This window comes from Magallana gigas, chromosome 6 (assembly GCF_963853765.1).
Source record: "Magallana gigas chromosome 6, xbMagGiga1.1, whole genome shotgun sequence".
Taxonomy (NCBI): domain Eukaryota; kingdom Metazoa; phylum Mollusca; class Bivalvia; order Ostreida; family Ostreidae; genus Magallana; species Magallana gigas.
The window spans coordinates 5697275-5720244 of record NC_088858.1 but is presented as its reverse complement, the minus strand read 5'-3'; the positions used below and the strand labels follow the sequence as shown (position 1 = coordinate 5720244).

At 37.0% G+C, this 22970-nt stretch overlaps 3 protein-coding genes across 7 annotated transcripts in view; 2 read left to right on the top strand and 1 right to left on the bottom strand.

The window, feature by feature from the left end:
• Positions 1–8: 8 nt before the first annotated feature.
• LOC105328493 (ATP-binding cassette sub-family G member 8) lies at positions 9–10668 on the top strand. 4 transcript variants are annotated; one of them, XM_011429393.4, is made up of 11 exons: positions 9–148; positions 546–958; positions 2244–2479; positions 4866–4998; positions 5256–5379; positions 5512–5657; positions 7896–8106; positions 8261–8460; positions 9093–9169; positions 9353–9620; positions 9919–10668. In XM_011429393.4, exons 2-11 carry the CDS (start codon positions 631–633, stop codon positions 10182–10184), a joined length of 1989 nt encoding a protein of 662 aa, XP_011427695.2. In that variant the 5' UTR covers positions 9–148; positions 546–630; the 3' UTR covers positions 10185–10668. The 4 variants fall into 4 exon arrangements, with proteins under 4 accessions (XP_011427695.2, XP_011427698.2, XP_011427697.2 ...); XM_011429396.4 differs by having other exon boundaries at positions 26–148; positions 549–958; XM_011429395.4 differs by lacking the exon at positions 9–148 and adding an exon at positions 269–419 and having other exon boundaries at positions 549–958.
• A 130-nt stretch (positions 10669–10798) lies between these two features.
• On the top strand, positions 10799–16090 carry LOC105328491 (coiled-coil domain-containing protein 18). Of its 2 annotated transcripts, XM_011429390.4 has the most exons (10): positions 10799–11507; positions 12407–12490; positions 12866–12973; positions 13115–13206; positions 13295–13466; positions 13871–13951; positions 14190–14287; positions 14403–14420; positions 15258–15393; positions 15534–16090. In XM_011429390.4, exons 1-10 carry the CDS (start codon positions 11475–11477, stop codon positions 15933–15935), a joined length of 1224 nt encoding a protein of 407 aa, XP_011427692.3. In that variant the 5' UTR covers positions 10799–11474; the 3' UTR covers positions 15936–16090. The 2 variants fall into 2 exon arrangements, with proteins under 2 accessions (XP_011427692.3, XP_011427693.3); XM_011429391.4 differs by lacking the exon at positions 14403–14420.
• Positions 16091–16399: 309 nt separating this feature from the next.
• Positions 16400–22970, bottom strand: part of LOC105328566 (kinetochore-associated protein 1) — a 30964-nt gene continuing 24393 nt past the window's right edge. Inside the window, exons 47-62 of the mRNA XM_066088624.1 lie at positions 22711–22951; positions 22519–22592; positions 22162–22363; positions 21911–22032; positions 21739–21824; positions 21066–21135; positions 20836–20963; positions 20550–20685; positions 20362–20457; positions 20063–20174; positions 19769–19832; positions 19096–19219; positions 18767–18853; positions 18405–18550; positions 17348–17444; positions 16400–16624 (exon numbers count right to left, since the gene is read on the bottom strand). Of these exons, the coding sequence (XP_065944696.1) occupies positions 16577–16624; positions 17348–17444; positions 18405–18550; positions 18767–18853; positions 19096–19219; positions 19769–19832; positions 20063–20174; positions 20362–20457; positions 20550–20685; positions 20836–20963; positions 21066–21135; positions 21739–21824; positions 21911–22032; positions 22162–22363; positions 22519–22592; positions 22711–22951 (1833 nt within the window). The 3' untranslated portion in view covers positions 16400–16576. The remainder of the gene's footprint in view (positions 16625–17347; positions 17445–18404; positions 18551–18766; positions 18854–19095; positions 19220–19768; positions 19833–20062; positions 20175–20361; positions 20458–20549; positions 20686–20835; positions 20964–21065; positions 21136–21738; positions 21825–21910; positions 22033–22161; positions 22364–22518; positions 22593–22710; positions 22952–22970) is intronic.

The following is a 22970-nucleotide window of genomic DNA, read 5'->3' as shown; positions in this document are numbered from 1 at the left end:
TTAATGGTTTCGGCGTAACGAAAGACTGTCACACATTCTGTTTCCCGGTATTTTCCGAATGACGTTACAAGTCGGTGCCGATCGATTCCCGACTAGACCCTGGTATTATTTTGCCGCTCACAGACACTGGAGGACGGACAGACATGAGGTAGGGTTACTCTTGATTTGACGGCCCGCGCGACCCGGCTTTCTGTATTTCTTCCTGTTCATGGAATCCCTAAATGTTTATCATATTTTTAAATCCAACATGTACCGGAAGAACAAGTTTCCCCTTCCTCTCAAATTGCTAGAGCTTTGACAAATGTTTCTTGTTGAACACGTGCATACAGATATAGCGTGCGCTAGCTAGTATTTACTAGCATTACAAATTTCCACTCTAGTTGATATACCAGGAAGGAACTTGCCTTATTTATAATTTGGTTCGTATTCATAATTATCATTAACTGATAAGTAATTTTTCATTCCGATGAACTAGCGTTATTCCTCTTTTTTTGGTCTTGAATGTTGTATGTTTGGCTAATATGTAAAGTTTGCTGACATCTTAGTAGGCGATAACCGAGTGCATCTGAACCAAACCAGACAGTGTTTACTACCAGTTCCCGCCACCCTGATAAGGGATTAGACTTCAACATGCGGTCACAAACTAGAGGCTATCCGTCAGTTTATTATCGCCCTAACGAAGCTCTGAGCATGACACAAACTTCAAGGGGAGAGCACCAGTTAAGCAGCCCCCGTGCACATACCATAGACTTTGGCTTCAACGAGCGCCTGTCTGTTGATGTCCGGGCTGAAAATGTCAGCTACATCGTTAACCCCAAAAAGATGTCAATTCTGCACCGTTTGGGAGCGCTGCAGTTACCATGGGAATGGAGCGATGACGCTGTGCCCCAACAGGTGCTGGAGAAAGTGTCCTTCTCTGTCAAAAGTGGACAGATGTTGGCCATTCTGGGGACCTCAGGTAAGACAGCCTCTCACGTGTTTGGGAGTGGATTCTCTCACGTTGATTCTGAGGGTTTTTTCGGGGGAGGAGGGGGTGTGTTTGACAGGATGGGCCCCAAGACCCCTCCCCGGTCCTCATTTTGATCAAGAATATTTCCCTTAAGTATAATCATTATTATACTATACATCTATCAGAATACAAATACATATGTTCCGGATGGTAAAAATCAAAAATGAAATAAAAATTGGTAAAGTTAAATTCTCAATCTTGCTATCCAGTTTACATCATTAAATAATTAAAAACGTAAATCTCTCGGACTCATTTTGCTCAATATCATAAAAAGGTATGGAACACTAGGAAACAATTTACACAGCATTATCACCTAATAATATACTAATATATAAAAGGTGACCATTTGCAGGGCACCTGCTACATATGTCTATGTACTATTATACGTTTTGTTCAATTGAAATCATTGGTTTGGCCTAGATAGATCTATGTTGATAAAGTACGATACTTTATGTCACACGAGTTTTAGAAAATATTTATACACTTACATGTATTAAAAAAAATTAATTTAAAAAAAGATGGGGTGTATATATTTACTTGATGAGTTCAAATACTTTATGGAAGTCGAATGCATAGTGATACCCATTTACAATAAAACTAATTATCTACATGTTGTATATCGTTTTGTGCGGTACTGAAGACGACACTTGCCTACTGGATCCAGCTGGCAATGGACATTTTCAGTATCCTGTGTTAATAACTGATGCGCATATTAGCAAATGAATGATCATTTAAAGGACAGAAATGAATATCGGGAAATATAGATAAAATCAAGATACTTTTTATCAAAAATATCCACTTGGTACATTGTTATATTAAATAATTTATAAATAATTAGCAGATATCATGCGTCGAACAAGGTACATGTAACTTAGATTGTAAGGGAAAATATGAGAAACTCTCAGCCTTTCCAAACCAGAGCAAAATTAATACACGATGATCGACTGTTTCATTTATAAAATTACCCCACTGAAAAATTAATGGAAAGCCAGAATAGAGCATACAGCATGCAGCTCAATAACTGTATAGGTATTGTTTGGTCTACCAGGTATACTTAAACAGGCCCATAATGATTGTTTGGTGAATTTTTCATGTCTTTTACAGACTGCTCTCTATCTCTCCCCCTCTCTCTCTCTCCTCTCTCTCTCTCACACAAAGAAAGCAGAATATTTACAGAGGAAATAGAATAAGGTTCCTAAGTTTTCGCACATTCAAACCTTATCATGTTTTTCAGGAAGCGGGAAGACGAGTTTGTTGGACGTTTTGGCGGGAAGGAATGACGGTGGGGGTGTGGAGGGCGATATGTTTCTGAATGGCGTACCGTGGACGCGCCAAATGGTGCGCTCCTGTTCCGCTTACGTCAGACAAGACGATCGTCTGCTTGCGCACCTGACGGTCAAGGAAACGCTGATGTTCGTGGCACAACTGAAACTGCCATCGTCTTTTTCCAAGGAGGACATAGAACACAGGGTAAAGTATATTGTAATCCTAGGAACGATTTGCAACCATGCACATATGTTAAAAATATAGATTTAATCTTCTTTTACATTTGATAACCATTTTTGCACCTGCTCCTCTTGCGCCTCAAGAGTTATTGATTTTATTTTTTCAAAGACCAGAAAAATCTCGAAAAAATACAAAGAAGACATACAAAAAAAATAAGATAGAATTTAAAATACATCAGGATAAACGATTTTTACCTAGTAAAATAATCACTGATAAAAGATCGCTTTAGTTGCTAATCTATTCTGACCTTGATCTGTCAATATGTAAAAACATTTCTCTGCAAAATACACAGCATATCAAATTGATATAAAGTTTAATCTCAAAATAAATATCAGTGGCACAATGTATGACGGCAATTTGTTAATGGTATGCATTGTATAAAACAGTGAGGGTTCTGGATACGATTTTTGTTAATACGGAATATATTTTAAAGCAAAAAGAAAATTAACAAAAAATAACTGATATATGCTTGTAAAAATGATTTCAAAAAATTGATATCTGAATTGTAATGTAATTCGGACTCTAAAACAACGAGCTTTTTTCCTTCTCTGCCATTCATTTCAGAACTGTAGATCATAAAGATAACCGTTTTACGAAAAATAACTACTTCGCTGCATGTGAAAGATTTAGAACCTTATGGCTTATAAGGTGTAATACAGAAATCCCCAGGGTCTCTTTCCCCTATATGTCACTAAAATATGCATGAATCCCAAAAATAGAACATGTACTGATTGCTCCTTAGCATTCCACCCCAGGAGCTAAACGACCGATCTTGGGATAATAGATGCAAATTTACTGCATATTTGGGAAGGGCAGACTTGTCATAAATCCGCCCAATTATCATTCAGTGTTCAGTATTCACTTATCCAAATTTAATTGACATAAAATAAATTTTAATAAATAAAGCCTTGTACAAATTTTAATATTTCTGCCTCTGCTATAAAATAGGACCTTATCTGCCAATGCAATATTTAACTTGATTCATGTCTACTATAGGTGTATGGAACGCCAAATTAACATATATTCAAATATTTGTACCTATCTTCAAATAATTGTACCTATCTTCAATTCAATTGTACCTATCTTCAATTCAATTGTACCTATCTTCAATTCAATTGTACCTATCTTCAAATTGAATTAGAGATAGGTACAATTCAATTATACCTATCTTTAATTCATTTGAAGATAGGTACAATTGATTTGAAGATAGGTACAAATGCAATGAATTGAAGATAGGTACAATTGAATTAAAGATAGGTACAATTGAATTGAACCTATCTTCAATTACTAAAAATTGGCAATAATGAATACTCCCTGTATAGTACGTCATTTCCGTTACGTCACAACTTATAAATAAAGTCATTCGATACACGAGATAATAATAAAAAATGGATGTCCTAAAGATCTATAAAAGAAAAATCAGAGGTGACATAACTGCTTAACACCTTTATATATTTATAGATAATAAAAATAAAAAATAAAAGATTGAAGAAAGGTGACTTAGAAATAAAATCGGGATCGGGATGATAAAATAGGCAATATATATGATTTTGTCAACTTTTCGAAAGATTGAGCCTTAAAACAAACAAAAACTCATAATAATTGTTACCGCTTTAATAAATAGAGTGATTATCAACTGAATTATACATTCTTTGATAAAATTATGGAAAAAAATAAAGCCAGTTTTTTATTTAGGTATATACAGTGACCCTAACTACGTCACTACCCTAACTCCGTCACTATTGGGGTATTCGGGTATACATGTTTTTGTCTTTCTTATTGATATACATGTATATTCTAATAAGTAAATGATGCCTTTTGCAAATATATTGCACACACATATATATATTTCTTCTTTCATCTTCGTTGTTGGTGCTTCCCTCGTTTCCCTCCATGTTGAAATGTCTCCAAGGGAGCGTTCATTATTTTCAACAATACACAAAACGAATTGAACCTAGGTATAATTGAATTGTACCTATCTTCAAATCCTTTGTAGATATGTCTGAATTGAACCTATCTTCAAATCAATTGTACCTATCTTTAAATGAATTTTACCTATCTTCAAATGAATTAGAGATAGGTATAATTCAATTGAACCTAGGTATAATTCATTTGTACCTAGGTATAATTCATTTGTACCTAGGTATAATTCATTTGTACCTAGGTATAATTCATTTGTACCTAGGTATATTTATTCAGAGATAGGTATAATTATTTACACCTATCTTCAATTCCATTGTACTTATCTTTAATTCAATTGTACCTATCTTCAAATGATTTGAAGATAGGTACAATTATTTGAAGATAGGTACAAATATTTGAATATATGTTAATTTGGCGTTCCATATAGGTGGATGGTGTGATCTCAGAACTTGGACTAAGACATGTATGGGATACAAAGATCGGCAACGAAGAAAGCCGAGGTGTTTCCGGAGGAGAGAGGCGAAGAGTCAGCATCGGAATACAGATGCTACTGGATCCTAGTACGGGCTAAAACATGTCAATCCCGTTATCTTTATTTCTATCTTTGTAAAAACAATATGTGACTGCTTCCCTAGTGTGTAAAAATTCATGAGAAAGTCACACTTAATACACGATATAGCTCTTGTTCTCTCTTTAATTCGACAGTATGCCATGGCTTCTATCATTGTTCAAATACATGCCAGAATTAATTTGTCAAAGACGAAACCTAATTATGCCAGATTAACAAATGACATGGGGACCCTTATACTCTCCATAGGTATTCTGTTCCTGGACGAACCAACGTCCGGTCTGGACTCTTTCACGGCCCACAGTTTGGTGGAGACCCTGTCCAAGATGGCGCAAAACACCAGAACGGTTCTGATGTCCATTCATCAGCCCCGGTACGTATAGATTTCCTGTCCAATATGTACAGGCCTGTCACGTAACTCAAACAAAGTCTTCAACTGGAAGGTGGCCACTGATACAACGTCATTGGGATGATTGATGAGTACATGTTTAACTTCTTGTTGCAGGTCCGACATCTTTGAGCTGTTTGACTTGGTAATGATCCTGTCTAGGGGAAGGATGGTTTATTTCGGGAAGGCGACAGAAATGGTGCCCTACTTTACCTCCATTGGCTACCCCTGTCCCTCACTCACTAACCCGTGTGACTATTATGGTGCGTATCTCTTTTTCGTCACACCAAAACGTCTCACTTTCTGACTTATACTCAACTGCGGACAAAACGTTTTCAAGTCATAGGACTTGGCAAACTATAATTATCAAATTGTTACCAGGAAGCGAATTATACCAGACCTCAATTGATAAATCAGGAAGTATTAGATTTCTAACCTAAATACTGGGTGTCACGGAAAGTTCAGATATATCAGAAGAGTACGAGATCTCCATTGTTTCAAAGTGAATAAAATTATTAACTCTTGAAATATTTTTTTTTTTTGCATTCCACGGATTCGAAGTGATCTGTAAAGTAATGAGTTTGAGACCTTCATTTGATCAATTTACCTTACATGATTTTTTCAAGTGCATTATATGATGGCATATGATATATGATGCATGGTATATTAAAAAATTCTTAAAACATTGAATATACATGTATCTTAAAAATGTTTAATTAACTGTAATCCAAAGAGCATGCGAGATGTCAATGTATCTCAGTCTCCAGCTCACTTGACTGTCACTCACTCACGCTATACTGTTCGCTGTCAGTCTCTACAATGTCCTCGCATCTATTTATAATGAAGGAAGTCATGTAAGGTCTTCGACCAATTTTAGAATCAATTCATCGCGTATTAAACAATTTTAAGTCTTCAACTTGTTTTAGCGCGAGTTCAAGCCGATATTAGTCCAATTACAGGGGTTCGTCAGTCGCAAGGAATTGTTCGTCGGCGTCAAAATCGATATTGTGTATTGCTTCCCCCCAGACTACACGACCCGCTATAAAAGGAAATAGTCAATCAATGTATTAGTGATGAGGGTCCGCCGCTTGGTTACTCTAATTTATCACTTTCCTTATAATTACATAATCCCCAATAGTAACGTATATTACGAAAAGCCATCCCAAGGTGCCCGTCAAAATCTTTTTTCGATTCAGACTTCTTCAGACTGCTCAAATTACACCCGCGCCACAAATTCAAAATATGATGGATATCCATTCCACAGAAACAAAAGAGACTGACTGTTTTATGTCCTTTAATACAAGTTTTTTTGGCAAAGACAAAGATACTCTTTCAAATTAAAATAAGTGTATTCGAAGAGTTCCTTCTTCGGCATTTGCTGCCCCTTGGGACTATATATTCTCCTTGAATATAAGGGGGTCTTTACTTTGTTCAAGAATCGAGTCTAACGTCTTCTACGCAAGAAGCGGTAATAGTGTGGTCATTTCTTCTCAATCAAGCAGCAGCATAGAGAATAATCGCGCGACTGACAAATGCTTGCGGCCGATGGCGGGGAATCAATTCATTGCTAATAAATAAATGGACTTCTGCTACCGTGCATGGAAGCTAATTAACGCAATTCAATTTCTCCCCCTTGTCCCGCGGTCGACGAAACATTACTGTACACAGAGCGTACTAGACACATTTTCCGGCGTGACCATCCGGATTTTCATTCAATAAAGTATACACTATTTTACAGCATTATTTATCAATATCATCCTAATTATTTTACTGTAGAGAATTTCCATTAACTACCAATGTATACACGCAGAGATTTGATTAGGGTTTTTATTTTAAGTATTTCTAGCGATCTGGTTCTGCCAACATAATAAGAACCAACCGGGACATCCACGGTAGCTGACCGTTTAATTCTTCAACATCCTATAGCTCAACACCCTATAGCAAAAACACGACGCCGAATCTTCCACTGTCTAGGCTTGCATTAAATAAATCACCAATGTACAATGAAATCTCATTAGGCCCTAAGAAGCCATTGGTAATGGGCCACTCCGCTCCGAGGAACTAGAGATGATCATATCCACGTTAAAATTAGGGTAAAAATGCAGTAAAATTGAAGGCGCCATCAGGTTTCTATTTAAAGGTGTTGTCTTCGCGATCACACTCACTCAGTTGAATTAGCATGCAACATTAACTCTACAATGCAAATACAAACCAACCCCCCCCCCCCCCCCAGAATCTACATGTAAATATAAGAACAAATGGTTTTGGGATATTTGGGAGTAATCGAACATTGCTGAGGATTGGAGATTCTCAATGATTTGGGAGGAAAACAGAATGCCGAGAAGTTGTATATGTTTACATTACCTAGAAACAGGGGCGGGGGGGGGGGAGTTTGTATTTCAAAATTAATCGCAACATAGACAGTCCTACAAGACAGTTTTAATAACTCTTCTTCTCAAGGTTGAGATTAAAATTTTAAATCCTATATACATATATTGCAGTTGACTTGGGAACAGTAGATCCTACCTCTGACGAAACAGAGCGGGAGACGAAGCAAACAGTGAACAAGCTAATCAACAATTACGAGAATCTGGTCGACCAGACGCCACGGGAACCGGAAGAGCTCTCCAATCTCAGCTTCCCCGTCATGTCCACCCTCAACATCACGGACCAGTCCCCCGGCCCCTTCAGACAGTTCTCAGTGCTGTTCGGGCAAGTCTTAGAACTTTGGATAATTGTGACTTCAGAACATGTACTCCAAACTAATGTCTTTGTGTAGATTCAAGATTTAATGGATAGGTCTTCTCACGAAATATAAATACCAGTCGTCATTCGTATTTTTAATTATTGTTTCTCTCTGCGGTAGGCGGTGTACCCGGAACCAGATCGAAGACTACATGTTGGTGCTGGCGCAGTTTATCCAGGCCCTTTCCATGTCGGTAGTGGTGGGGATGATCTACTTCCGGCTTGAGAAAGACCAGCAGACGGTCCGAGACTGGTTCGGTCTGATGTACATCATCGGCGCCATGTACCCCTACCTCGTCATCCTTGACCTCATCGCCGTCTGTAAGTTCACATCGCCTGGTGTAAGTTCACATTGCCTGGTGTAAGTTCACATCGCAGAATGTAAATTCATATCATTGTGTGTAAATTCTTATCGCCGTCTGTAAATTCACATCACCGTCTGTAAGTTTACATCACCGTCTGTAAGTTCACATTGCCGTCTGTAAGTTTACATCGCATTCTGTAAGTTCACATTGCCGTCTGTAAGTTCACATCGCAGAATGTAAATTCATATCGTTGTATGTAAGTTCACATCGCAGAATGTAAATTCTTATCGCCGTATGTAAGTTCAAATCGCAGTCTGTAAGTTTAGTGTGATAAATAAACAACAAATCCGGTCTATATGTTTACAGTGCTGTCTGTAAGTTTACACTGCCGTCCGTAAGTTCACATCGACATCCATAAAGTCACTGTCGTGTGTGCTGTTAGACAATACATACCGGTAACCACAAGTAATTCACTGTGTATTGCTAGACAATACATAGCCAATACGTAATTCACTGTGGGTCGTTGTGTATTGGAAGTCTGTTCTCTTTGGAAATCAATGTTTTGGATAAAAAAGGGTTACAATATTGACACTGAATACACAACACACGAAATCAATGTATTATGACAATGGTTATTTTTCAAAATAGATCACAAAGAGCGGAAGCACCTGTACTATGAATTACAAGACGGGCTTTACGGAACTACGCCCTATTACTTCGCCAAAGTGAGTCGTCTCTTAGCTCAACGACAATTCAATCAGACTTTTTATAATAAAACAGTGCAAAATGCATAAATACTATTTTCAATGTTTAAAACGTCTAACCTACAATCATATTTGTTAAAATAAAACAGAACAAAATGCATAAATACTATTTCAAAATTAAAATGTCTGACGTACCTTTTTCAGGTGTTTAGCGAGTTTCCGTTACACACGTTTTTCGTGGTGACGTATACCATCCCTGTCTACTTCCTGGTCGGCTTCTCGCTGGACGTGTGGGTGTTTTTCCGGGTGTTCGCGCTGAATTACCTGATGGTGTACTGCAGCCGCTCCCTGGCCATGCTCTCCTCCAGCCTCACCCCAACCTTCACAATGTCATGCTTCATTGCACAGACCTTCTTCTCCATGTACCTCATGTCGGCGGGGTTCTTCATCAACCTGGAGAATATATTTGAAGGTAAGTAACATGCAACTTGTTAATTTATTTTTCATATTAAGGCGGATTACCGTCTCCCAAGAGGGATAACTCTCAATATAGGTAAATGAATATAATTATTCATTTTTGAATCAATGAAATGTTACAAAGTTTAGAGCAATTTTATTTAAATTTTGCCCCGTAAAGTATTAATGCACTTTATTTATAATTAAAACTTTAAAAACATCCTTTAAAATTATGCAAAATTCAAAAACATTTTACAGAACTAGGAATGACTGAATCCTGAATCCAAATATTACATTTTGATTTTTGGTTATAGGTCTACAGTGGGTGTCAAAAGTCTCTTACCTCAAGTGGGGATTTCAGGGACTGTGTCAGACGGAGATATCGAGGTTCAACTTCACGTGCGCCTCTGGTGACCCCCGGCAGTGTATCAACACCGGACAGCAGGCGCTTGCACTGTACTCCCTGAACGGGAGCAGTGTTTCTGACTCCTGTCTGGTGATCCTGGCCTCAATATCCGTGTATATGGTGCTCTACTTCATTGCCCTCAAGTTCATTCCGCAGAAGCCACATCAAGATTAATTTATTTGTAAATCAAAAGACATAAGCATATCTGTGAGTGCCTTTTCTTCGAAAAAGGTTTTATTCTAAGATACTCGATCAGAGGTTCACTGATCACCTTTATTTATATTTGCTCGGGTTATGAACTGGAGCTTCTAGTAATTGACCCGTCCGTCAGTTTGTTTGTAAAACTATTGTGATCCCACTGCAATATTTGAGTGGCGGATCAAAAGGGATGATACAGTCGAACTCTACGTTGTTTGGCGTTTCAATGATTTGATTGTCACATGACTGTTTGTGCCAACCCCTACCCCCACCCCCCCGATAAAGTGATGACTCTGCAACAAGCCATAAAAGCTGTATAGTGATGAGATATTTTATCTTTCTCCATAATTGCCATCACTTAAGAAGTTACAACGATCGCCTTGAAGGCACGTTTACTTGTATGTCAAGTGATTTTTTGTTGTGATTTTCACTTTGAGAAAATAAAGTTAATTTAACACACCTTTTTATTATTATTATTCAAAGAAAAAGACAGCTCATCATGACTTGAACTAAATTATGGAAACGTAGCCTACCCAAGGCAGTTAGTTTCGGTGCAGTTTATCGGTGCAGCTTATTGTTTTATGGTCGAATTCCAAGCCATTCAGAAATACTTCATGACAACTTTGACCGAAATATAAATAACTTTTCTCCACGTAATTACACATCTGTATAGAAATATGGATTTAATGAAATCTTATTTATAATCCCGGGGTTCCGTTCTGTCAAATATGATGAACGAGATTCAATCAAAAATACAAAGCTCCTGAATCAGAAATAAATCTGAGCTTATAACAGTCGGTGAAAACATACAATGACTTCCTCTCGCGGGAAGGTATGACACAGTATCCCGAAATTAATTAGCATGGTAACTTATGTTCCCCAAGAATAGCCCGGAAAGCAGGTATAAAATATTCAGAGGAACGAGATTTCTCTCCAGGTGAATCAATCGACACCTCTGGGTGCTCCTGAAGGAAACGCAGGGCTACGTGAGCAGAGCTGGTCAGGTTAAACGACACCTCGTCTGGGAAATTGATATGGAACCGATTCTGGTTATTGACATGGAACTAAGCTTGATTACCTGTGTCCGCGGTATTGACCAATGCTCTCGTTTTCACTTCAATATCAAAGAGAGTTAAAACAGTGGTTTCGTTCTACTTGCTAGAATCTGCCGGGACCTTTAACACAGGGGTTGTTTTCAAACAGTTTTAGACTTGTGGGGATTTCTTAATTAGAAATTGGTAAATTTTTCTAGCCACATGTGTATAGATGGAGCTAACGGAATCTACGGCAGAACTTGAGGTAGGCATTTCTCCATATGATGATATACATTGTTCTAAGAACAGTATCATTAATTAATGCCCATTGCAAGTTCGAATATACCGGTTTGTCATGTTTTTAAATTCTCTAGATAATCTTTTTTGCCTTTATTTACTTGAATGCTTTCATTACTCGATCTACTTTTTCCACTGGTCTGTCAAACAAGAGTAGTTATGTAAATATCGTCGGTATTACGAATTCAAACAACAGACCTACATTTAAACCAATTAGGTGTTAAAGGGTGTCAAGTGAATTAATTTAAAGTTATGGGACATCGCCGAAATGGAATAGCTAAGCTTTTTGGCTAGTCGTAAATTAGGTAAAGAGTTTCATATTGGACGACTTTTCCACGCGTGCCGACGTTTTAAGATCAGTTCAAATATCCGTCCACCCATATCTCCACCTCCATACACTGATATCAAATATTCATTCAGCCATCAATCCAAACACACGGGAGAAAGAATTAAAGAACAAAGACAACAACACACCGGCATCGAACCACCACAGAGAGCGAAACAGTCAGGAGATTCCATCACTCATTATCTATTTATAAACTCTTTTTAAATATCCAGTTTACTTTCATTCATCTGTTTATCGAAACAGGTAAGTTCTTTATTGTGTGTTAATTATGAGAGACTCACAACCCGCGACTACAACCTCACTACGAAGTGACCCCGTTCCATTGGCCATCTAGCAACAGAGACATTTACCATGTATCCCCATTTTACCTCAAGCTTATCACGATATGAAAAAAATTCAGCCGACGATACATACATCTTTCCTTGTTTTAAAAATGACATCAAAAAAAAATAATCAGTGTCCACTACTCTTTATAGACCGATGGTTGTGCTAAATTGTTTTTTACTTCTCTGAATGTTTAGAAAACACCCCGCAATGAACAGTCTTCTGTTGGAAAAGAAAGGACGGACAAGGTCAAAGAAAGACATCATAGAAAGAAGAAACGGGTACGTGTAACTCCTCACCATCCCTATTTATAAAGTCTGCAAATTGTACACGGCCCGCCAAGAACTCACAATCAAGTTCCAAATTACCATCATGATGATTTTGGTATAGTAATATAATATAAAGAATTCTGTGAGAACTTCGAACGTGAAGAAAACAGTAACCTGGGGAAGAGTGCTGGTCAACTTGCTTAGGGGTTATAATGATATTGGAATGGGAAAAAAAATAACCAATAGTTAAGATGGTATGCCACATATGTTTCAGTGGAAGTCACACCTTGTCTAGATCGCCAGGTTTTTTTTAATAAAAAATAATCTGAACTGGTCAGAATCTCTTTTATAGTATGACATAATTGAATCAAATTTAAAACTTTGCAGAAGCACTCGGATTACGATGCGTTGTCGGAATGCCGGCGGATGTTCCGGATGGAGATGATACAGCTGGGGAAGGAGCTGTATCAGTTCAGACAGATGTGTCAGCAGGAGGTTTGTCCATCTGGTTCCTTCAGTCACAGCGATGGGACTCGCTTCATTTCCCATTCGATAGTTTACGTTTGGATCTTGTCAACAATTCCTTGATTTTTTTCGGATCTTGTCAACAATTCCTTGATTTTTTTCTTTTGATAGATCTCCAAATACAAAGACCTTTTGAACAACAAAAATGCGCCGGACCGAGACCAGGAGAACAACATAGAGTCCAGAAACGGTTACAGTAACATGCAAGTAGTTCTTGGTCATTATGTTTTATTTGATTCACAATTCCCTGGATATTTTCAAAAATTAACAGCATTTTCTTTTTGGTTGCAGGTTTGGAGGGACTTCGGTGGAACAGTACTGGAGGACCAAGTTGGATAACCTCCAAGCGGATATGACGTACCTTGAGAAGAAGCAAGCCCAGCTGGACAGAGAACAACAGTTGGTGGACAAGGAAGACGAGCTATCTCAGCGATTGGTCAATATAGAAAGCTATGAACAGGAAGTAAGTAGGTGATTGGTCAATATAGAGAAATACGAAAGGAAGGTAACACAGTGATTGGTCAAATTGGAGAAATACAAATAGGAACAAAGAAAGCGAATGGCTAGTTTGGATAATTAGAAACGAGAAGTAACAATGTGATTGGTCAAAAAAAGGAGTTTTTTAAGGAGGGTAAAAAAAAAATTGATCAATGTTCAGAGCTATGAGTGGTTTTTCTTACGAAAAAAAGTCCTCAGGTAACTCAGAAATTGTAGTTGCTCAGAATGAAGAGTTATAAGCAAGAAATACTTGTAAATGTAACGGCAAATGTATAAAATAAAAGAATATTTGCATGAACTTTAAATACATAAAAGATTATGTTTTGGACACATTAATAAGAGTCATTCAATCTGTATCATTTTAAACAGATAGAGGAGCTCGAGTCAGTCCTTGACCGGCGCCAGGCAAGATGTGTGAAGAGACAACAGAGTCTACAGGATATGGAGGAGGTAGTCTATGCTTCATCATCTGTAGTCACCTTCCAAATAGTCATCATCTGTAGTCATCAGCCAAAGTGTCATCATCTGTAGTTATCGTCTAAATAGTCAATATCATCAAAACAACCATCATCTTTATAATTATTACATGAAAACTCATCACATCTAGTTAATATCCAAAATTTAAAATGATCCTTTCTTTCAATTCAGCGTATTCTTTTGAATTAGCTAAATGTTGTATTTCTTCTAGGAGCTTGATCAGCAAAGACTAGAGATAGAGGATAACAAACAGAGACTAGAGGAAACTCAGGAGAAATCGGACCCTTCCACCACTGCTCGCAAACACTGGTACATAGAGAGTTTTATGATATGATTTGTCTGTCAAAGACATTCAACAACATATTCAAATGTTGAATATAATTCAGCATTAAAATATGTGCTCATCTTTACTTTCGAATTTTAGCCAGAAATGTTTTAAACTGTAAGTAACCATTCTTAAGGTTAACATCACATTCAATGATAGTTGAAAATCACTGCAAAAGCATGGGATAATTTCAAATTTTCGTTTGCTAATTATCAATATATCCTGTAGAAAAGCTTTCTTTGTTAAAATATGGTGTATTTTTCAGTTTTAATTTTTTAGGAGATGGGTTTTGATATTCAGTGAACACAGTTCTTAAATGGAACAAATGCATGCAAAATAAATGAATACTGTCTTTTCACAATTGTTCTAAAGCATGATCACAAAAAATCATTGGCATGGTTCACGGTTGTGGTATTCAGGTAATGAATGGTTAACACCTCATAGAGAACGTTGCAATAATACGGACAGATAATTCAATCCATTTAAAACAGTAAAGGTGTCTCCATTTACTTTTTAACACAAACAAGTGTCATGGTAAAATTCAGCTTCATAGTATTTAATATCCATGTCTTATGAAGATATACCTATTACAAGGGTATAATGGGTATCATTAGGGATTATTGAAAAGATAAAGAATTTAAATTCATATTCAGTCTTATCTGAAATTTGAATAGCTCCTTAAATACAACAAAGTGTCCTCGTGTGCCATAGGCTAAAAAAATTAAATGATGAAGAACAATGCACTATCAACAAGTTGAAAAACAGTTACAACTTTTGATCTTTTGGGGTGCACTGCCATCATGTCAGATGGGAAATGTTATTGAACTATACCAAACTCAGAATAAAGGATAATCATGGCAAAAATTAAAACCAAAACATTCAATAGAAAACTGATCTGAGGTACCATTCAGATAATCATTAAGACTAAGCACTCCTCTGTGGTTGACATTGTAGGGAGATAGCCAAGCGGGGGATCCTGGAGAAACAGACGGTGCTCGAGTCCACAGTCCAGAAGTACAGGGCAGAGCTGGCCTCCGCCTCCTCCAACATTACTGGCAAGGACATCCTCATCAGCAAATTGGATGATCAGGTCGGCACACGCTCTCACTTTTATATGTATAAGCTTCCACAACTCTGTGTACAAGCTGTCAGAGCTCTGCGACACACTATGGGGGCATCCATTTCTTCACTTACTTTATTGACTACGGGTATCTGTTTTCCCTCTTACAGGTTAAGTCCTTACATCAACAGTTACAGGAAAAGGACAAAAAGATCAGGAATCTGGAGTCCCGATTGGTTCTCAGTATAGAGGAGTCCAGGAAATCCCAAATGTCTGGTCTGTCCGACAGCTTCAACTCTTCCCCTACGCGACGACCAGACAGCCGTGCTAGTCGAGGGTCCGAGAGTAATTCTAGCGATTTCTCTCTCAGTCGATCAGGTTCACACAGAAAGAGTTCCTCCCCTTTTCATCAAGTGAGGAAGTCTGATGACAGATTTAATCAGTACCACTCTAAATCTGACAGTGCCAGCATCAGGCACCCAATGAGACTCAGTGTAGACCACGGAGACGACAGATTCCAGATGGTCAAGTCACCGCTACCCGATAAAAGCAACGCTTGTTTGATTATGTGATAGTACAATGGATACCACCAAAAGTTGTGATAGGCATTTATCAGAGAGAGAGAGAGAAAAAGAGAGAGAGAGATTTTCTTGTTTTTAATTTATTTAAGATGTTCATGAAATCTTCACTTCTTGTTCCTATTAAATATATAAACATTTCTAGTCTACAGCAGCCTCTATATACTGGTTTGTGGATAGATTTACCAGATGCACACAAACCAGGGTGTGATATACAAAGAAACTCATGACAAAGAGTTTAAAAAATCATCAGACTTTAAAATGATTCAAAATTATTATTAATCTGTTTCTTACTAATTCAATCTAAATAAATATATTTCAATTGTAATATTTTGAATTATTTAGCTACATGATCTTCAGTAAAATGATGCCCAAGCAAGATTTATCTGTGTACTGAGTATTGCAGACCAGCAAAGGTTCCATGAATCCTGAAAAAAAGAAATAGACACCCCTTTCTCTTAACAATTGATACATTTATTTTAAATCATGTACATAAACATGTCTTCGGTTCTAATTAAGGTGGTTAAAGCACCACCAAACCACAAGAATACACAAAACAACAATAAAGAATTTATTGCACAGTACAGTTCTATAAGTTTCACACGCCTGCGATTTCATGTTCCGTATCACATGTTTTATATCATACCGCTCACTTCTACCAGTCCTTGCATTTCTAGATATTTCTACAAAAAGAGTTGAGAAAAAACGTGAAAATAATATAGAGTTATTATAATAAGGTTTCATTAAATATTTTTGGGCATCAATCTTTATGGATTAAGTGAATGTCAGTTTCAAGGATACATGAATTTGTGGCCAAGGATACTTTCAATTTTATTATTAGAAATTGCACTTCAATGAACTCAACACTTCATTTCATAGATGACTGTAAATCAAAATCCTTGAAAATTGTAAAAATTATACTTGACGATTATTGTTGAAACCACAGTATATAGTTATAGTCAATGAATGAATGCTTTTCTATAATAATTGTTTTTACTCCTAAAGTTATGACATTTTTTCAGCAGATTTAATGGTGACTTAAAGTCAATTTCACGCTAAAAAAAAAATGAAACAAATTGTATGTACATCAATGATGTGAATGGCAGGAGAAGAAAAAAGGAGGAAGTCCTTCAATCATGGGTCTCTACTGATAGATCTCTACTGATAGATCTCTAAAGTAAATATTTTGATTTCTAAATCCACTGAAATCAGAGGATCTGCTGAAAAAATCACATCCCTGGTACATACAGGTACTTGTATGCTGATAAAGTGCAGACGCCACACATGAACATGTAATGCATTTAAAACTTTTAAAATAGTGTGAACTTGTATTCACAAGACATACAGTAATAACAATACCTAAAGAAACTTTAATAATATACCTTCTAATGTCAAATTGTTCTTACCTTCAGCATAGACTCCTCCTTGTAAGATTCCAATCTCTTTGATAGAAGTGCATTATGGGAACACAACATTTTCAATAATGATACAGCTTCTTTAATTCTATAGTAAAGAAAATAAAGTCTCAGTCTCATGTATAATTTTAAAACAAAGGTATCAATTAAGTCATTGAAATTAAGGAGGCTAACTGGTCAACAGATTAACTTTCAATGTGATATTTTGTAGCCATAAACTATTATTTAATCTGAAAAGTTTGAATTCTTTATTACACCTTTATAAAAAGCCCTCCTTCTAAAGGAAATTATTAAAGTTTAGAAATGGACATATCCATCCAACCCTCTTATAACTTTACAAGACAATAACCCAAATGAGGCAGTGCTGCGACCTTGACCAATTCAATGACATCTGTTAAGGGTTTTTAAAAAACTGCATGGTAATGTTATTGACCAGTCAGATGGACAGACTGGCGGAGGGAAGGGGGGTAGAAAACAGACGGAGATGGTGATTTAAGGAATATGGAATCATTTTTTGAGCATTATGAGGTGATAATTTTGGTTGGGCGTGGTCAAATCCAATAAAGCCCAAACGGCTTTATGATAGATTTGACCATGCTCTGACCGAAATTATCACCTCATAATATACATGTATATTCATATTATTTCCAATTTGTACACTTTAAAACATTATTTTAAAACCTTTATCATTTTATGTAGCGCATGCTATGTATTGCTACACGGCACAGCCAATACCGTTTTTTGGTTATGCTATAAGACACGCCCATTATGTGTCACTCGTGTTTTATGAAGTTATTTGGTTTTAGGGTTCAAAATTGATTCATAACGTTATAACAGACAAAGACAGTTGAAAATGTAAATATTCCTTTATAACCCTCCTAAACTTAGGCATCAGTCTCTTAGAAATATCACAACATTGAAAAATTATATGAAAAGTTGAAAAACACCTGTGAAATTAGGTCAACAGAGAGGAGAGATGTACATTGGTGATTCTTAAAAACACCTTCACTACTTTTGTGAGGGTAAAAAAAAATTCCAAGTTTCATACTTTTTATGCCTGACTGCAAACTGCAGAATGCCATTAATGTTGTTGTTTTCTACAGCAAACTTAAAGAAGAGCTTGGACAGAGAGGATACCGACACTTCCTGGAACTCTTCTGTGTCCAGGAGGTACTGAAAGATGGACTCCTCCACCTAAACAAACAAATACAATCCACTGAAGACTTAGGAGAATGGAGAAAAACATAAAAATAATCTGGATATATTTATGTGTTAAATATTTGTTTGGGAGAGATTTTTGTTGATATTGATCCTGAAATTTATTTAACTGTTGGTCATAAATTTCACTTTTTTTCCACAATAGGTTTCCTTTATTGCTTTAACTAAAAGGTTGATGGAAGACATACTTACCTTCTTTATCACTACTGCAGACATCCCATGTTTCATCAGTCGGTCACTGTCTTTCAGTAAACCAAGTTTGTGTTGCCCCAAGATCTCCTAAATGTCATATAAACAAAATAAATGTTTAGATTAAAACATTTTATGCCAATAATCACATGTAAGTATACAGCAGATTAATTGAAATGAATTCTTGAAAAAAAAAATCAATAAAAATTTAATAAAATATACAGTAGTCTAACTAAATGTACATGTATATATTGTATATTTAATACACTTTTACAGGCCGGTAAATAAAAATGAAAATTGTAAGAAATTAATCAAAATGCTTGCTGACTGACCTGTCGTTCTTTCTCTGAGTTATCTGACAGGAGTAAACTGGCAAAGGCACACAGTGGAAGCTCCAGCTTAATGTACAGCTTCATCAGAACCGACACAATGTCTGTGCCACTCAGCACAGGGCACCTGTTAATAAATCATAACAGTGTTAATAAATCATAACAGTGTATACATATGTATGATATATCAGACCGACACATTGTCATGTCACTGCGCACAGGGGACCTTTAAGTATATGTACATCATAACAGTGTATACTTATAATAATGTGGAATCATTAGAATTCTGGTGGCTCAATTTTTGTGGTATTCGTTGATTACCCTTCCCCATGAACTTACATCTCTGACGAAAACAAATTATGAAAGGGGATGCTATCTTACTTAAACTGAAAACCGACGCATCAACAAAATTAAATCCCCACAAATAAGCAAAAACCCAACAATCCAAAAAAATTGGCCCCCACGAATGTAAATGATTCCACAGTACATCAGACAGACACATTGTCTGTGTCTCTCAGCACATGACACCTGTAACTACAGTAAAACAGGTATATGCAGATGATGTATATAATATAGAATATTAAAAAGTTGTAAGTCAGGTATTATACATATATATTTACCAATCTAAAACTGCAACAAAATATCAATAAACCATTGAATTAAAAGTATGTCTTACTTGGATATCCAGTTGAAAATATGAACACAGGTGTCTAGTTGGTCCTCTGTCAAAGGGGCAACCACTGCAATGAGAAAACAATTTCTGTAAATATTATTACATTTCCACTAGTGAACAATTGATTGCATTTCATTTAATGTTCCTGTTAACATTTTGAACCAAAAAGAGGGATTCTTTAATCCTAGAGACAATGCTCTTGCATGAATAAAAGAAATGGTTCAACACTTCTGCATGAACAATGTGACTACATTCCAGTGAATCATCGATATATAGATACAATGTATTTACAAGTACCTTTGGTAAGAGGAGTGACCAGCAGGGTCTGCCAGCCCTTAGGGAACATGGGAGCCTGCCACACTTCTGGGGCGGCATTCAGTCGACCTAGGACATACTCCAACTTCTCCATCTGTAAAAACAACGACTCGGTAGTAAGTCAGTGGAGGCACTCATTCTTTCATTGAGTATTAACTGTGAAATCAATTGTTAGGTTGTTGTTGTTGAGAATGTTTTTTTTAAAAATAAAATTGTATTGATACCAACAGTAGGAAACAGAGCAGTTTTACGGATGTGCAATAAACAAATGAACTTCTTACCAAACCAAAGTGAACAAGCTGTTGTAGTACCCCATTCCAGATCTGTATGTCATAAATCTTATAATCCAAACACAACCCTGCAACTAGCATCGAGGCCTGAACAAATCAAACACATGGTTTAGTGCATTACACGGGTTGCATAATAAGCTATTAGATCCAACAATAATCCAACAAACATGTAACCTTACCGACTTCTGATGGCTGTGGTTTCTCCAGATTCCCTTAATCAGTCCCTCCTTGTTAGACGACTCGAATGTTTCCACAGAGTGCAAGATGTGCAGTTTCTCCAGGGCTATCAAGTAGTTGGTAGTCTTCCACAGGTACCTGTGATGATCAAAAAAATTCAATGGAATACACAGGAGAGCTGGGGTCTGACTTGTAGCGTATGTTTGTAGCGTTGTTTTCGGGGCATAGGCCGATATTTTTTTATTTCCGATGCATGAGCCTCGGCTTATTGAAGGTTTGTTTCCTTACCTCAGGTCCTCAATGGTTCTTCCACACAACTTTTGTACTACTTCATCTTGGCGTAGCTCTAACAGGCAGTGGAGAGCTCGCATCTTACACATATTGGTCACTGAGGTCAGTTCACCCGTATTCTGATTCTGGTGGAGAAAATACATTTGTAGGGAATCATTCAAATTCACAGATATTACAATATTTGAAAACTTCAAAAATATCATTTATAAATTTTTTTATCACCATACCTCGAACACAAAGTTAAGGAGAAAAGTGACATTTTCTTCTGTTGATCCTTGTTGAAGTAGATAGAGCACTCTAACAAAGACATAAATAAAATAAACATCCTGTACGGTAATTTGATTATACATTGTAATCAGTCAAGTCTCACCATACAGCTCTTTTGTTTATATATAATACCTTCCGTTTTATACAGAGAAATATTCGCCCCTTTTTATTTTCGCTCCTTTTGCCCTCGTTGTCAGAGGGCGAATTTAAGACTGGGCGAACTCTATATTACAGATAATATATCTGTTTACACAATTGCATCTGGGCGAATTCAAGACGGATTGAAACCGTTTGCAAGTGTAAAAGGGCGAAAATTAACGGGCGAAAATAACTCTCTACACAGTATGTGATACTGTAAACATCTTATATTTGTCATGCATGATATTTGGCGGAAAAGGATTTTTCAACAAGTAAGCATGGATACGATATAGCACATTCTATTATGCACCTATTCATCTACATATGTTACATTTGGCAATGTACTTGATTTAGCGAAAGCGACATTCTGTTAAAAGTGCTAATTAGAATACATATGATAGCCAAAATGTAATATGTTTACAGTAATACAATGGAAAGTTCAACATTTATAGAAAATAAAATAGGAGAAACAAAAAAAAAAAAAGCTGATCTGACCTTTTTAGGTTTATATGCTCATCTTCTGCATCATTTAACATGCTTTGCTCAGCAAGTTTGAGATTTTCAAAATTAAAGGTTACAGTCTGCAAAAAAACATTACATGTACTTTATATCTTCTTTGATTCATGAACAAGAATTTCTATTAATTTGACCAATAAGGTTCACTTACCGATTCTCCATCCGACTGTTTGGATGCTGAGGAAGGCAGCCATTGGCTGATGAGGGTCAGTCTGACCTTGTGAAGGTCAATGTTGGTCACTGCGGCAATCTCTTCAGCCACTTTGTGAATATCTGGGGGAAAACAGAACATACAGTACGATTATAGAATTCTTAATTGTTGAAAACTGAATTTAAATTTCTTCAATCAAAATACATAAATTATGATCATTGTTGAATAAAGCTGTGCCATGAGACACTGACCTGGCCTGGGTAGTCCAGGATCTGTCTGGGTAATGCTCTGGTGCTCGTACAGTTTAGGAATCAGTTTGGCAGGATTTCCCGCCATCTGAACCAGGTCCGGTTCTCCCACTTTGTTCACAAACAAGATTTGTTCTGTGGCCAGGCGCTGGTAAGCTCCTAGGAACTTTTTGTACGCTCCTTTTGCCTTTTCTTTTGAAGGGTTCTTGAAACAAAAATTGATAGATAAAATCAGATATGTTTACATCTGTGACCAGAGAACAATATCTCTTTTTAAACAAAATCTACAGCTGGCATATGGACACTAGCATTCCTAGTTGAAGTGTGTTGTAGTATGAATTTCCAGTTACCAGTACTTACATCATCAGACAAAGACTTGTACCAGAGCTCAGCAAATGTCAAACATCCCCTCAGCGCCAACACCTTTTCTGCACCTGAAACAAAAACTTACAATGTAAATGCACTACTCTAACACTTCACATTGAAATCATTCAAGTACATATGCCCCTTCAGCTTCCATTGCTGACTCTCTGTATCCCCCACCTTACTTACCAAGCGGTAACTCTGCCACCATCCACTTGGCACACACCAGTGCAGTCTCACAGTTTGACACCTCTTTCAGCAGCTCCTGGACATCACAAAGGAGTTCTGTGTTGGCCTCCTTCATTTCCCAGTTCCACTGGGCCTTATCCACTGCACTACTCCCGGGCTGGTGACCCGATTTCTTCACCACCCCAACATGCCGCTTGACCATGTTGTTGATTGTCATCAGATACAACTGGTCACGGTCCAGCTAACAAATGGAATAGTAC